This window comes from Hoplias malabaricus, chromosome 4 (genome assembly GCF_029633855.1).
Source record: "Hoplias malabaricus isolate fHopMal1 chromosome 4, fHopMal1.hap1, whole genome shotgun sequence".
Classification (NCBI taxonomy): Eukaryota; Metazoa; Chordata; class Actinopteri; order Characiformes; family Erythrinidae; genus Hoplias; species Hoplias malabaricus.
In genome coordinates, this window is record NC_089803.1 from 38,768,789 (window position 1) to 38,782,632 (window position 13,844).

At 39.3% G+C, this 13,844-nt stretch overlaps 1 protein-coding gene across 4 annotated transcripts; it reads right to left on the reverse strand.

Annotated features, from left to right (window-relative positions):
* Positions 1-2,758: 2,758 nt before the first annotated feature.
* Positions 2,759-13,322, reverse strand: rbpms2a (RNA binding protein, mRNA processing factor 2a). Of its 4 annotated transcripts, none has more exons than XM_066668474.1 (9): positions 12,927-13,322; positions 9,853-9,930; positions 9,656-9,694; positions 9,477-9,539; positions 8,631-8,781; positions 7,014-7,162; positions 3,921-3,993; positions 3,808-3,823; positions 2,759-3,719 (listed from the first exon to the last, which is right to left on the reverse strand). In XM_066668474.1, exons 1-7 carry the CDS (start codon positions 12,978-12,980, stop codon positions 3,928-3,930), a joined length of 600 nt encoding a protein of 199 aa, XP_066524571.1. In that variant the 5' UTR covers positions 12,981-13,322; the 3' UTR covers positions 2,759-3,719; positions 3,808-3,823; positions 3,921-3,927. The 4 variants fall into 4 exon arrangements, with proteins under 4 accessions (XP_066524571.1, XP_066524569.1, XP_066524570.1 ...); XM_066668472.1 differs by having other exon boundaries at positions 6,999-7,162; XM_066668473.1 differs by having other exon boundaries at positions 2,761-3,823.
* Positions 13,323-13,844: the final 522 nt, after the last annotated feature.

A 13,844-nucleotide genomic window follows, 5' to 3' on the forward strand; every position in this document is an offset into this window, starting at 1 on the left:
ATTAAGACTCTTAGTAGACACAGCCTAGCATTAATGTGTCAATATATCCTTACACATTAAAATACATGAAACGGTAAGGAATAAACTCTAGCAAATTAATTATTATGGCATGTTTTTGCCTAAAGACTAGAGTGTACAAAAATCATTTAGAAATACTAATGGAATTCAAAATTCATGAATGAAAGCAAGTGAGAGTCAATTAGCACAATGATAATACAAAAAATACTTTATGTTGTGATTTACCATGAGGTAATTTTATATTAGTAATCGCTATACTTATTTCACACGGGTGCAATATGTATCTCAGCTCAACTGCAAATATACACAAAAAACTGTGCGCTTTTGGGGGGGTTGTTAATTAGAACAATTATGATGTCAATTTTATACGGCCTGACAGTCAGCAGAGGGGCCCCCTACATCCTAAACCACCCAGCTGCTCCATTCAAATAGTCGGAGCCCTATTAACCCTTCCCTCCTCCACGCAAATACACACACACCATATGATCACATACGAATCTACTCGATAGGGGTCTTTTGTTCGACTGGAAGGTTGTACTGTTAGGCCACTACAATAAGTGAACCAGTACAGACCTCTGAAGTCTTTTTCTTGTCATCATTCTTTAATGAGTGTAATGCCCATTTGAGGAACACAGACTATAAGTAGTTTCACTCTCTGTGAAAAATGAATGGTGTTTTACAAAGTGTTCCAGACTTGTCCTGGGTGTATTGTTTTTCTGAATATTTTTAGGTTCTCTGAATTACAAGCTACAAACAAGCTACCATTGCTGAACTTTGGGGCGGCACGGTGGTGCAGCATGCAGTGTCAATTTTACACAGCTTCAGGGACTTGGGGTTGTGGGTTTGAGCCCCACCTTGGGTGACCCTGTGTGAGTTATATGTGTTCTTCCTGCATGGGTTTCCTCTGGGTGTTGAATTGGCTTTGCAAAAAGGTCCATATGTGTGTGTGTATGTTGTCCTGTGATTGACAAGCTCCCCATGCAGAATGTGACCCTGCCATTTTACTGTTACTAAGTAAGGGGCCCTCTGCTGGATACAGGCAGTCATCAAATCTACCAGCCAAACATTCATAAACAAATGTGCTGCTATTAAGACTTTATAGTTTATCGTTAAACTTATATAGCGCCTTTCTAGATACCCAAGGACGCTTTACAATAAACACTGCTTAGACGCCATTCCATGCAACACTCAATCCACACACACTGGCAAGAAGCAGCAGCCAAACACACACAGTGTACTATGAACAAGGACAACTGTCCACCTGGAGGACTGTAGCAAGCACTAGGGATTTACCCAGGATAGAGCACCAATCCATATCTGGGCATATACACGTTCACTCCCACACATACAGGCATTCATTCACATACACACTTATTTACACCAGGACACTTATTAGAGAAGCCAATTCACCTACCTTCCATGTTTTTGAAATTTTGTATACATTTATTTTAGTTATTTGCAGTCTTTTCCTTCTCACTCTCTCGTGCACACACACACACACACACACAACTCACCGGTGAGTGGGAGAGTCAGGGATTATGCATGAATTCAGGAAATTCCTTAGAGAAGGGAGTCTGAGAACAGCTTCCATATTTCTGCTCAGTGTCAACAAAAACTATCCCGATGCTTCAAACAGGGAGATGGGTTTCCCGTTTCACACCAGGAAATTACACAATGCAGGCACTAATTAAGACATATGACATAAACGGGAATAAATCTGGCAGTAAAAACTTTAAAGCTAATATTACAGCTTTCACCAGGAAAATGACTTGGGCTTAAGGGTACGCAAAGTATCTGGGGTGTCTGACGTGTATTAGTCTGTATGCAAGTATTGAGCCAGGGCTCTAGAGCACCAGGAATGATCAACCCAGCTGGTTTGAGGTAGAGGGATTTCCCCTCTCAGCTCTAATCGTGACGCTATCAATCCTCTTACATTCTTGCACATGACACTTTCCTGCTGGGGCTGCTAAACAGACCACAAATATCAACTCTATTGACTGGAGTGCACATTGATGCTTCTGAATCATGACTTCACAACTATACATGGTCTTGTACCGTTGTGCATAGAGGTTTCAAGAAAGTAAAGAATTTATGAAAAAGAAGGTTTATGAACCAGAAAGTGTGCTAGGCAGAAAATAATTCTTAAAAAGGGCGTCTAGGGAATGCCCGTGAACAAAGAATTATAGATATGCCTAAGATAAAAATGTCTCAAGTTACACAGTGACCATAAATGGAGAACGAGTGTTTGAACTTAAAAGGGATGCCTACGATTGTGAGCAAATGCTGTTCTCTCTGGTTGTTTACATTCAAAAGCTCTGTGTCTTTTAAAGGTAGAACAGTATGTTGTTTGTACATGGCTGATGTTTAACTTGTCATTTTTCTTCACTGTTTGAATTACGACAGAATCTCATCTGGTAATCGAGTTGTTTAGTTTTATATTACCCACCAATGGAGCAGGAATAGAGCAATATCCTCATTCCAGTTTGTAATTTTAACATGTACGGAGGTCTATTTCTTATTAAAAAAAAGCCCCAGAAGCGTTTCTGGGCCAAGAGTAGAGAGGGAGGAAAGCCTAACATTCCAGACCAAGACGCCATTATTTTTACACATTTACTGGTTTCCAGCACCCAACCAGACTGGAGAGCTAGCAAATTGCACACAGTAACACATGAGCTTAAAGAAACCCAAACAGACTTCTCAGATCAATCTGTTTATTATCCAGTTTCACATTCTGGAGAAAAAAACATTTTCCACTGTTTTTAATTTTATTTTACAGCAATCTCATGTTAGCAGTCCATTTCAACTAGCAGTTCTGCCACAGTCTGTAGTTCAGTATTCAACAAGTTTAAAAAAAAAAAAAAAAAAAAAAAAAAAAAAAAAAATTGCACTTCTCTACTATAAGAAAAGGACAGAATAAACATCCATCAAAATAATACCATAATAACAAGGGAAGACTTAACATCTTATACAGATATACTTATTTAATTGCACAAAATGCATAAATATTAATTATTTCACAAATGTACAAAAATACTTGTACTTTTTTGTTCAAATATACTCTAAACAAAACACAGATACCGGTATTTTGGCAGATCAGATTTTTCAAGGGCATTGAATCCGAGGTCTGGAGGAGAAGGCTCTCAGAATGACTTGCCCACCACTGAACAAGAATACAGTCAAGATCATAAGGACAGAAAAACCCAGTGCATGTGGAAATTCATTCTGAATACACGAAAAACAAGACTCCATAGTAACAAGTTGTAGGCCTCTACTTAGCAAGTAACATCATACATGTAAAAAGCAAGTCAAGCGCAAATGTCTTCACTAAAGACTCAAAAGGGGGAAGAAAAAAAAAAAAAAAAAAAGATTCTTCTCACTATGGCGACAAGATAGAAAGAGAAACTAAAAGAGACATAGAATTTGCATTCTAAATTTCATGCCATATACTATACTTCAACATGCATAAGGATTATCCCCTCCCTCCACACACAACCAATAAGACAGCAGCTAGAAAGTTTAAACTTGCACATGATTGGCTTGTCACATGTTTGGTTTAAAAAAAAAAAAAAAAAAAAAAACGCAGTGTGTACCGTTAGCCCATGAGGCCCCAGGTGTAGATAACCATCCTGCCTTGTCCTGTTCAGGGAGTCCTTTAGAGAAGAATGTTCTCAGAAAAGTAAAGTCCTTAATGCTCCTTGCATCTGTTAAATAAACCTGATTAAATTAAAATGTTGAGCCCAGTATGTCTTGCTCCACATGGAGAGAAACAGAGGGAAAAGAAAGACAAACCTGCAGGTAGCGGCATCTGCAGAATGAAGGCACATTTAAATGGAGTCAATAACAAATCCCCCGATTCCAGTTATACAATGTAGATTGAGGATAGCCAAATTCAAAATACTTACTAAATACTTAACAGAACTGGCGGGATTTCCATCCAGGCTGTGAGGTGTCAGATGGTGAGGGGTACCAGCGCATCTATGGTGCAGAACAACCAGTTAATGTTACAAGTTGGTACAGGGTTGCAACACATTTTTTGAAGCTCTATTGTAGTATGTTGGGGTCTGAGGGGAGGACTAGGTTAAGGGTCATTGCTCTAACACACACCAACTACAATTATTTAGCTTATTAGTTACACCAAGGTTATGGTTATTTCACTGTGAGAAGGCAACACTGAAACGTTCAAGAAGATACTGCTGAGAAAAATATGCAACTCTGACCTTAACGTTAAAAAATGTCTGATTACTGGGATTATGAGAAGGGAAAAAAAAGGGAAACAGTTTCTCTGCACATTTCTGTAAAAGAAAATGCAGGCACATCTTTTAATAGATATGAAGTGTGGCTATATATAATGCTGAAAAAAAAAATCATCATCATAAATAGGCATTCAGCCTTGCACCCAGTCATTCTGCATAGGCTCTGGACCCACTGACACTGAAATGAAAAAGTGGATACAGAAAACGTATTAATATATATATAGTTTGAGGTTTGTGTACTCTATATTCAAAGACTGAAACATGACTTTCTGTCAAAGTTGCTTTTGAACACAAGTAAAGGGTTGTACCATAATGTAGCCATTACATTTTGAAGCTCTACTGCATTAGACTGAAACCACCTTGTTTGTGATTTCAGAGCAAGTAATTTTCATAGTGGTCTCTCAGAGTAAAGCTGCCAGACAGGAAAGTCAAAATCAACTCGTCTACAGAAATCTTTCACCAGGTTACCATTAGTTCTTTTTTCCGAGCTGGCCCTATCTGTGGACTGTGGGGTTGGGGGGGCAAGGACAAGAGAACTCTGAACAATGAGCCTGGCATGGTTTTTGTGTCCCTCCACTGTGGCACAGCTACCTCATCACCGGCCACTAAATTGACCCATATTTCCTCTGCTCATTTTGAGAAACAGACAAACAGTTTCAGAAAATGCCCTGTTTCTGAGGTAGAGGCATTGGCCAGCCTGCACTGACATTTCAAATTGCAGCAGTGCTGCAAACAGGAGACTACAGAATGTACTGATGAGATGAAGTACTAAAAGCAATGTGCTAAAGTTGTCTTAATGCTAAGATAAGTCATTATTACATTAACATTCAGACGCTTCGTTATATACCCATACTGTATTTCCGCACATAGGTCTTTACTATATTAAAGTTGCAATCAGCAATTATTTCCAAACAACGGTTGAATGGTTGTATAAAAACAATTACCAACACCTCTTTGGTCTCATTTTCAACTAAAAGATGTGCAGTTTTTGAGGTTTAATTTATAGCACATCTATAGTATATGGCTGTCAGTTTACTGCAGTCATGTGTGCAGGTGACCTTGGACAGGGAGAACATTTTAAATGGACATGCCACTGTCCTCTCTTTTCCCATTTCCTTCTCTAGCCTTAGAGCCTCAATAAACAGTGCCTATCTGCACCCAGAGGACAAGGCCTTTGATAGGTGTTAACCCAGAGAGACCACAGCACTGCACTCGCACTCCAAAAGCCACTCAATTCATCCAAAGCAGCCCTTTTGAAACAGATAAGCCTCCATTATATCCTTATGTGTGTGTTTCCCTAGCAGGCCGGAAATGCTGTAACATAAACGAAGACTGAGGGTGCACAGACTTATTGAAGATATGGACAAAGCAGGCTTCATCAACAGCTCCATGAAGGTACAAGCTGCACGTATGCCATGGGCAAGTGATGATAGCAGGTAAAAGATTAGTTGAATCTTTCATCTCTGACCTTTAGCTCACGCTACATCATCGTCATGACAACAGAAAGCACAGTTCAGGTGCTCAAATCAACAAGACTGCTCTGTCAAGACTGAATTTCTTCTCAGTCAGTCACTTTCGATCAAGTGAGAATGTGAATGACATTAAATATTAAAAAGATTCTAACAGACAGTTACAACAATAGCTTAGGCCAGGCACAAATTAAAACATCTGACAGGTTCACAAGCTGTTCAAAATACTGAGTTGATGTCAGAGGAAAATGTCTTAAAAATAGTGTGTAACAAACATACAGTTAAACAGCATTAAAGGCATACAGCTTTAACTTATAAATAATAAATAATTTTCCACTGAAAGTAGAAATATAACAAACAAATAAAAGTTTTAATATATGTGCAGAACACTGCCCAGAGCACATCTGCACAGATTTATAAATTCATGAAAATCCAAGTATAAGCATTTTGGTTAAAGTTTAACTGGCCTTTACCACTAAATAACCAATGCATAATCCAAGCTGAGATGCAATTAAAAAGAGATTTTCTCTGTTATGATCTCTTAGCAACGCTGACAAAATGAAAGAATGTTTTGCGAGATTTAGGGTCAGCAGGTTGGTCAGTTGCTGCAGACACTACTCTGTGGCCAAAAACCGAAAAAGGTAACATGTGAACTCAAGCATAGTTAACAATGACAAGTAGACTCGTGGGGCTAAATATGATGACATAGGTGGGGAATATGCTGGAGCAATAATAACCAAACCACAAGGCAGAGATCAACATTAGGGTTGGCGTGATGAAATTTATCAGTGTTGTTTGCTAGACAATAAGCCTGCCTAACCCATACATGGGACTTAAATTCTGCTAAAAACTCCCATTCTGTGTGTGAATTTGCACAGAAAACACGTTGCACGCCACACACTAAAACAGGTTTTAGAAATGAAGTTGCCTTAATATTAGAAGTTTCACTGCAGTCCAGCATCAAAATTATAACTAGCTGTCTCCCCAAATTAGAACTCCACTGACACAAAGACTGATGTATTGGGCCAAATATTATGACTTTAAGACGGATGACTGGTCCATAGTGAAAGGTTAAACAAAACTAGCTTTCAGTTTGAACTTTTTTCAAACTAGGTATTTTTACAAGTACACAAACAACCAAACATGCCAAGTACATGACAAAAAAAAAATGTTACAGAAGTTTTTCAGTCACTGCACTGTATAGTATGAGCAGTTTTGAATGTGTGTGCAGTGTGTAAGTTAAAGAGAGGGAACACACCGGTTGGTCCCTCACCTGGGCGTGCAGGGCGGCGGCAGCGGCAGCAGCTGCAGGGTAGGTGAAGGCTGCGTGGGGCAGGCCAGGGGTCAGCTCAGTGGTATAGAGAGGGTATGGGGCCCATGCTTCTGGGGATGCTGGGATCAGCGCTGCTCCTGTCAGATCATCTAGATACATCATGCAGCTGAATCAGACACTCTGCTCATTACGAACAAACATATGACTACTACTGCAAACATACTATGGAATACATTTGGGAATAATATGTATAATTTAGAAATTATTAATTACATAATTAAATAAAACCAAGATAAACAGAAATTTACCATAACATCCAGTCCTCCATTTTGTTTCTAAAATCACAGTCCATGTTCAGAGGATGAAATTGAGAAATAGTTTTTTGAAAAAATATTTGCTAATTTTAATGTCAATTCATTCCAAAAAATTGGGACATTGCAACAAAAACTGGCAGTTGTGTAGCACTATCCAAAAAGTTAATTGACAACAGGTCAGTGACATGACTGTTTAATAAGAGCTTCTCAGAGAGAAGCAAGGGACAAGGACCAAAACAAAATATTAAAACAATATAAAATATTGTTTTATTGTATTATAAAATATTGTTTTATTTTATTTATTGTATTTTATTGTAAATATTGTATAAAATATAAAACAAATATTAGCTGGCTGTGGGCTTTGGGCCTTCAGGTGGCACTGCTCTAAAAACACTCTGTAGTGGAAATCACTGCATGGGGCTCAAACACCGTCATTGAACACATTTCATCACTGTATCTACAAACGCAAGTAAAACTCACAAAGCAAAAAGTATATAAACTGGATCCACTGCCGCCAAGTCTCTGGGCCTGAGCTCATTAAAGATAGAATGAGGCAAAGTGGAAAAGAGTCCTGTAGTCCGATGCTGTTTGGGCTGGACTTAAGAGGAGAGAAACCATCCAGGTTGTTACAAGTGCACACTTTCATAGCAAGGGTTCATGAGGGTATGGACTGTGTTAAGGCACACCGCATGGGTGACTTGTACACTTGTGAAGGCACTGTTAATGCTGAAAGATATATAAAGGCTTCAACAGCATGGCTCCTCAATAATAATAATAAAAAAAAAAAAGAGTACGGGTACAAAACTAATCCAGACCTGTCACACATTGAATCAATCATTATATACGAAATGATAAACAGTGAGACCCTGAAATGTTAAGCAGCTGAAGTCCTATAACATGCAAGAATGTGAAAACATTTCACTTTCCGAAACTCTCCTCAGTTGCAAAATACATTTTAAATTGAAAACTTTCATATGTTTAAAAAGTTCAAATGTTTCAAATGTTTAAAAAGTTGTCTTTGTACTATTTTCAGCTAAATATAGGGTTTAAATATCATTGACATAATTATATCATGTTCTTATTTACATTTTGCACAGCATCCCAACTTTTTTGGAAAAGGGGTGTTGGATCATAAGCAGTGTTACAGTGACCCTATAGTGGTGGTGTTGTGTTAGTGTGTGTTGCACCCCCCCCACCGTTCATGAAAGCTTTTGCACCCTGTCTGGATGGTCCCTTTCAACATTAGCACAGAAAAGTCTATTCCTAACCTGCAATATGAACATACAGAAATATGAGGTCTTACATGGGTCCCGTGCTATGAAGTGAGCCCCTAGAGCTGGGTGCAGGCTTGAAGGATTCGGTGTGGCCAACAACTTGCTCTTCGCCATTTTGGTGTTGGCCTTCGCAAACTCCAGACGCAGCGTCTGAGGGTTCTCTGGGTCAAATCGAATTCCCTTCAGACAAACAGGAATTTCACTCATTAGTAAATGTAATCTCAATTAGTATTTATGCTTCCCATGCTAATGAACATGCCTAGGTGCATGGGAGATGATCCTAGATATGAACTGGGCTGATCAGCAGAGATCCACATATCTACCCACCTGTAGTTTACCTGACACTGAAAAGGTAGAGCATTAACAAAACCAGCATCCACAACATCAGGTTTTATTAAATATTTTAGATTCATCTTAATCTCTTGGTGTTAATACATACATTAATACATGCATGCATGCGCAACAAGAACTGATTTCAATTAAATTTCAATTCTGATATATAGTGTGCATGAAATAATTACACAACATAAGAGTAGCAGGCATTTTCAAAACATTTGGTTTAATAAGTTAGAAAGGTATTTTCATGGTCAGTGGACCCATTCTGAACCTGAAGTGGAGAAAATACAGCCGATAACTTGTGTTGAATTGTCAGAATGAAGGGCTTTTAAAAACTGAGCCAACTGTAGTGACGTCATGGAAATTTCCACTTTTAGGGCCTGCGAGTGAGTCAAACTTATTTAGACCCAAGAGCCTGAGATGCAGTCAAACTCTTAGACATGAGAGCTGTGGCGCACTGGGTGGAGGTGTGATCAATAATTCAGAGCCGCTTACACCAGGATGAACATTTACTTACAGACGGGCGAATGATTACTTACATTTAATGCGTTTTTCGCTGCTTCAGCTCCAGACCTGCTGTCAAAGGTTACAAAGCCAACAGGCTGAAAGAGAGCAAGAGAGAGATGAATACTACAAGCAATCGATGCGTGTATTTAATAGTTATATTATGGGAAGAAAAGCAATTTAAGAATTAAAAACAATTACATTCAGAAGTTACCTGTTTTGAGGTTAGCTTTATGAGTGACCCTTCATATCCCTGTATTTAAAAAAGTATCCACACATATCCTAAATTGTTTTATAATGTACAGTCATTTAAATGAGGTATTATAAAAACATACAAAGTGTAACACATCTGAAAGGCGGAAAAACAAAATTTCACATGGGTGGTGATTTATTCTAGAGAATTCTGCATACCTTGAATGGCCTGAACAGAAGATACAGCTCCCGTGGCTTGATGTCTACAGGCAGGCCACTGACAAAAAGTGTTCGTACCTAGAAAACGAAAGGGCCTCAGTAACTAAAGAACAGGGTTTAAAATTACTCCAAACATTTGCAGTACAATTACAGTAATGTGAATAAATCTAATGAGCTAATAAATTTAAAACTGTGGGGGCCCCATGTGATATGGGGTTTAACTGAATTTGTATTCTGTGGAAAAGTGATGTATACCTGGGGGGAAAAAAAAAATGCTGTGTATATGAAATTTCAAACTACCTTCAGTGCTGCCCGCTTGCAACTTTTCCCTTCCTATTGTCACAGAAACTCTCTCCATTTTCTGCGGCTTTTGTTCAGTACTTAAGATTGACTGTACACAAAAATCATGAGAAACTGCGTTAGTTAAGTGAAGACATTAAGTGTGTGCACGGCTACCGAGGTGAGTGAGCGGACTGAGCGTGGAAAAGTGTTTGTGAATGCAAAGATCTCTCTATGGGGAATGACAAGGATCTCTTCACCAATGCAGTGAAAGGCAGAACATTTCATTTAAAACTATACAAATTAATCAGATGAAGCAACCGAAGTGCTGAAGTACTAAAGTGGTGGGTACAGAGAGAGAGAGAGAAACAGTGGTAGGAAAGGCCAAAAAAAATAAATAAAATCTGGCAATTTTACCAGGGAAAGAATTTTAATCTAAGATGGTGACTTATTTACTGTAAACAGCAATCAAAGCCACACATGTCAAGGACAACAGATCATTCATTTGTCAAAAAACAAATCAATCAAATGCTTACAGTCCACATTTGCTGTTAACTTCACCCATGTAAAGCAGAGAGAAATTAAGCATGATGCAATGCCAAAAGTCAAAAGTAAATCATTACAACAGGGAAATAATAAAATGTCAGAAAAATACAATATATATATATTTTTTAATTACACATATGCCATTTTAAAAAGTTATAAATTTTTTTTTAAATAAGAATGTATCTGCACATTCAGTTTAAGAAAATGGCTCTGCTGATCAACACATTTTTAATGCAATTATCAAAGCTTATTTTTCCTACCACACAAGGATTAATATGGACAACAGCACCCACTTCAACAAGGGTTTCATATTTCTCTACGCGTCATTTCCACCAATACAGGGTCCACTGGAAATTAGTCATCATTTCCTTCGTTTCAGAGTGTAGCTATGCTGCTAGGGGCTGGACTAAGCCAAGGATAAACTTCTCACAAAACTCTTCTGCACATCGGGTCACAACAAATGACCCCACAAACACCTGACACAAACTTAAAAATCGGATCTGGTACTTGACCTTGACTTTTTCAGCAGAATTCAGCAACAATAAAAAACCAAAAACAACCACTGTGCTCTTGTAAATGTCTTAGGAAACAGAAAAGAATAGAGTTAGATTTAAATTTGACAAAACGCTCTTAACTAAACCTGAGCAGAAAACAGTCTAAAAGAAGAGGTCAACAGCTTAATGACAAAGACACCACTACCATTAACTTACCATGACATTAACCACATTTTGAAGCAGATCATGAGCCAAGCCACCAGCTATTCTGGCAGTTCGTACATGGGCAGCTTTCTAATATTCGCACAACATCCAAAAAACACACTCATGCACAGAAGAGCCCAAAGAGAAGAGTGTGTGCAGCTCCGGGCCTGTTTTTGCTGTAATTTCAGGCCCCAACACAATGAGCCATCTACACACGGTGATCCAGATTCACTGACCTAGCACTGAAATCCACCATCAACACAATGGACCCCACAACATGCCACACAAGGAGAGACACCCCATCCTCACAAATCACCCTCACCCCACAGTACAAAAACACTGAGAAACATTTTCACACCCACACAGGCATGTAAGCAGACCATCCAAGCAGAGCTGAATTTTTGAAACCAGATATGACTTTGTTCATCTAGGACAGAGTCCAACAAGTGACGTTCATCATAGCTCAGCTCACAAGAAACCATAAGAGTACTACGAACCTCAAAACTGAATTTGTGCTTTTGCACCAAATATATACTACATTTCTCCAAACACACTGATGGGAAAGGCTTGCTGGCTTGCTGCATACTTCCATCAATACCTTTAAATAAGTAGGCAGGAGTCCTGGAGAGTGTCTAGTGGGTTCAGATCTCCCAAAAGTTAATTGAAAAGCTAAACAGAGAAGACATGCAGCAGGAAATCCCTCCACATCGCGCTCTGGAACAAGTCCAGGGGGCAGAGGTGACCGCCACACTGAACAACACTCCTTGAAGACAAGAGGAATTTATCTACCTGAACACTTCGTGAAAATTAAGACTTCAGTCTTAAAAGGCACTTTACAAACAGGTTCAAACATTTGGGAACATTAACTAAACCAGTTCAAGGGTTAATAAAAACTCAGCAATGACTGAGAAAGCTTTATTCAGATTTGTTCTTACTTCATTAAATCTGGACCACAAGATAACAGCAGCCAGTCAGCAAAGGCCAGGACTTTATCCTAAAAGGACTTTTAAACGCTACTTACACAGAACTGCAAACTTAACAATACACTTTCCTGCTCTAAAGCACAGAAGATAAGAAGTGTCGTTAAATGTGAAGAGAGCACATGAGCTAGGGGTAAATATTAAGTTTCACAGACTGAATACAGGCTACAAAAGGCGAAGTCTTCAGGTGTGAGGGTTCAGACTGCCACACTGAAGTTTAATAATCAACCAGACTTCACAGTGAACAATAAACTCTTTTCACATCACATTCCTCAAAACTTTTGAAGAAAAAAAGCAGGAAATCCACCACAGAAAACTCGCCCAAAGCCCGAAGAAAAAAAAAAACGTTTTCATGCATTATTAAAAAAAATAGCGGGCGTAAAAAAACTTCCCTCGGTGTCGAGAGAAAAGACGTGTTACAAGTTTAGCATTTCGTTTGTCGACTTTTCTCAAAGCTACGTGGCAAAAGGAGAGAAAAGCAAAGACAGTTCACACAACAAAAAGCCCCGCCGTCCGGAGAGACAAGACAAACTTTAACTTCACTAAGTAAAGAGTAGCAGTGTCCCCTTACCTCCTCCTCTAATGAAACATTGTTGTTCGGCTCAGAATCTGATTTGAGACTCATTGTGTAACTTTAACGCTTCTTTGTGCGAGCGAAAAAAAAAGAAGTAGAAGAAAAAAACCACAGTTTTCTTTTTGGGTTTGTTGGTGGATATTTGTTCCCTGGTGTGCGGTAAAGTTGCAGAAGAAATCTTGGTGCCGTTTGTTTTGGTGAGACTTCAGAAAAGATGTGCCCAGGTGAAGCCGTGCTTTAAGCCAAGTATCCAAGGAGGTACCAATAAAATGAAAACCAAAAAAGATAAAGCAAAAAAAGCGAAAAACAAAACTAAAGGTGATGTAGTGGAGAGGTGCACTGTGAGGGTGAGAGAAGGGAAAAAAGAAGTGATGTTGTTTAATTGGGTTTGTTCCTCACATGAAGCTCGTTTCTGAGTTAAGTTCAGTTTGAGAGAGGTTATAAAGAGGGACCGGGGCAGGTTTAAAGGTGGAGATGCGCGCGACTCCTCTGGCTCCTCATTCGCTGATCGCTCCTATTAAAGCGCACGGCGCACAGGAGAGCCGCCGCAGATGGACCTCAGCTGCGGAGCCCCAGGCCCCGCCCACCGTTCCCTTAGCAGCGCCGTCGCTAGGGAAGCGCGCTTTCTCGCTTGTCCTTCTTTCCCACCCGTTCTCCGACATGCGCTCGCTCCGATTGGCTGCTGGGTGTTCACATTCACAACGCTCCACCAACCACAGAGCACCTAGAGCGGGAGGGCGGGGCATGTCAGAGAAAGGGTGTTCTGTAAAAGAGAGGCCCGAGGAAGGCGTTATCCAATCAGGAGCGCAGTTCAAAACTTTAAACGTGATGTTTTTGCAGAATTAAACGCCGTTTTTGTTCTTGTGAGTTGTCTGTTTAGGGTACAAATGTTTGAATATATATATATATATATAT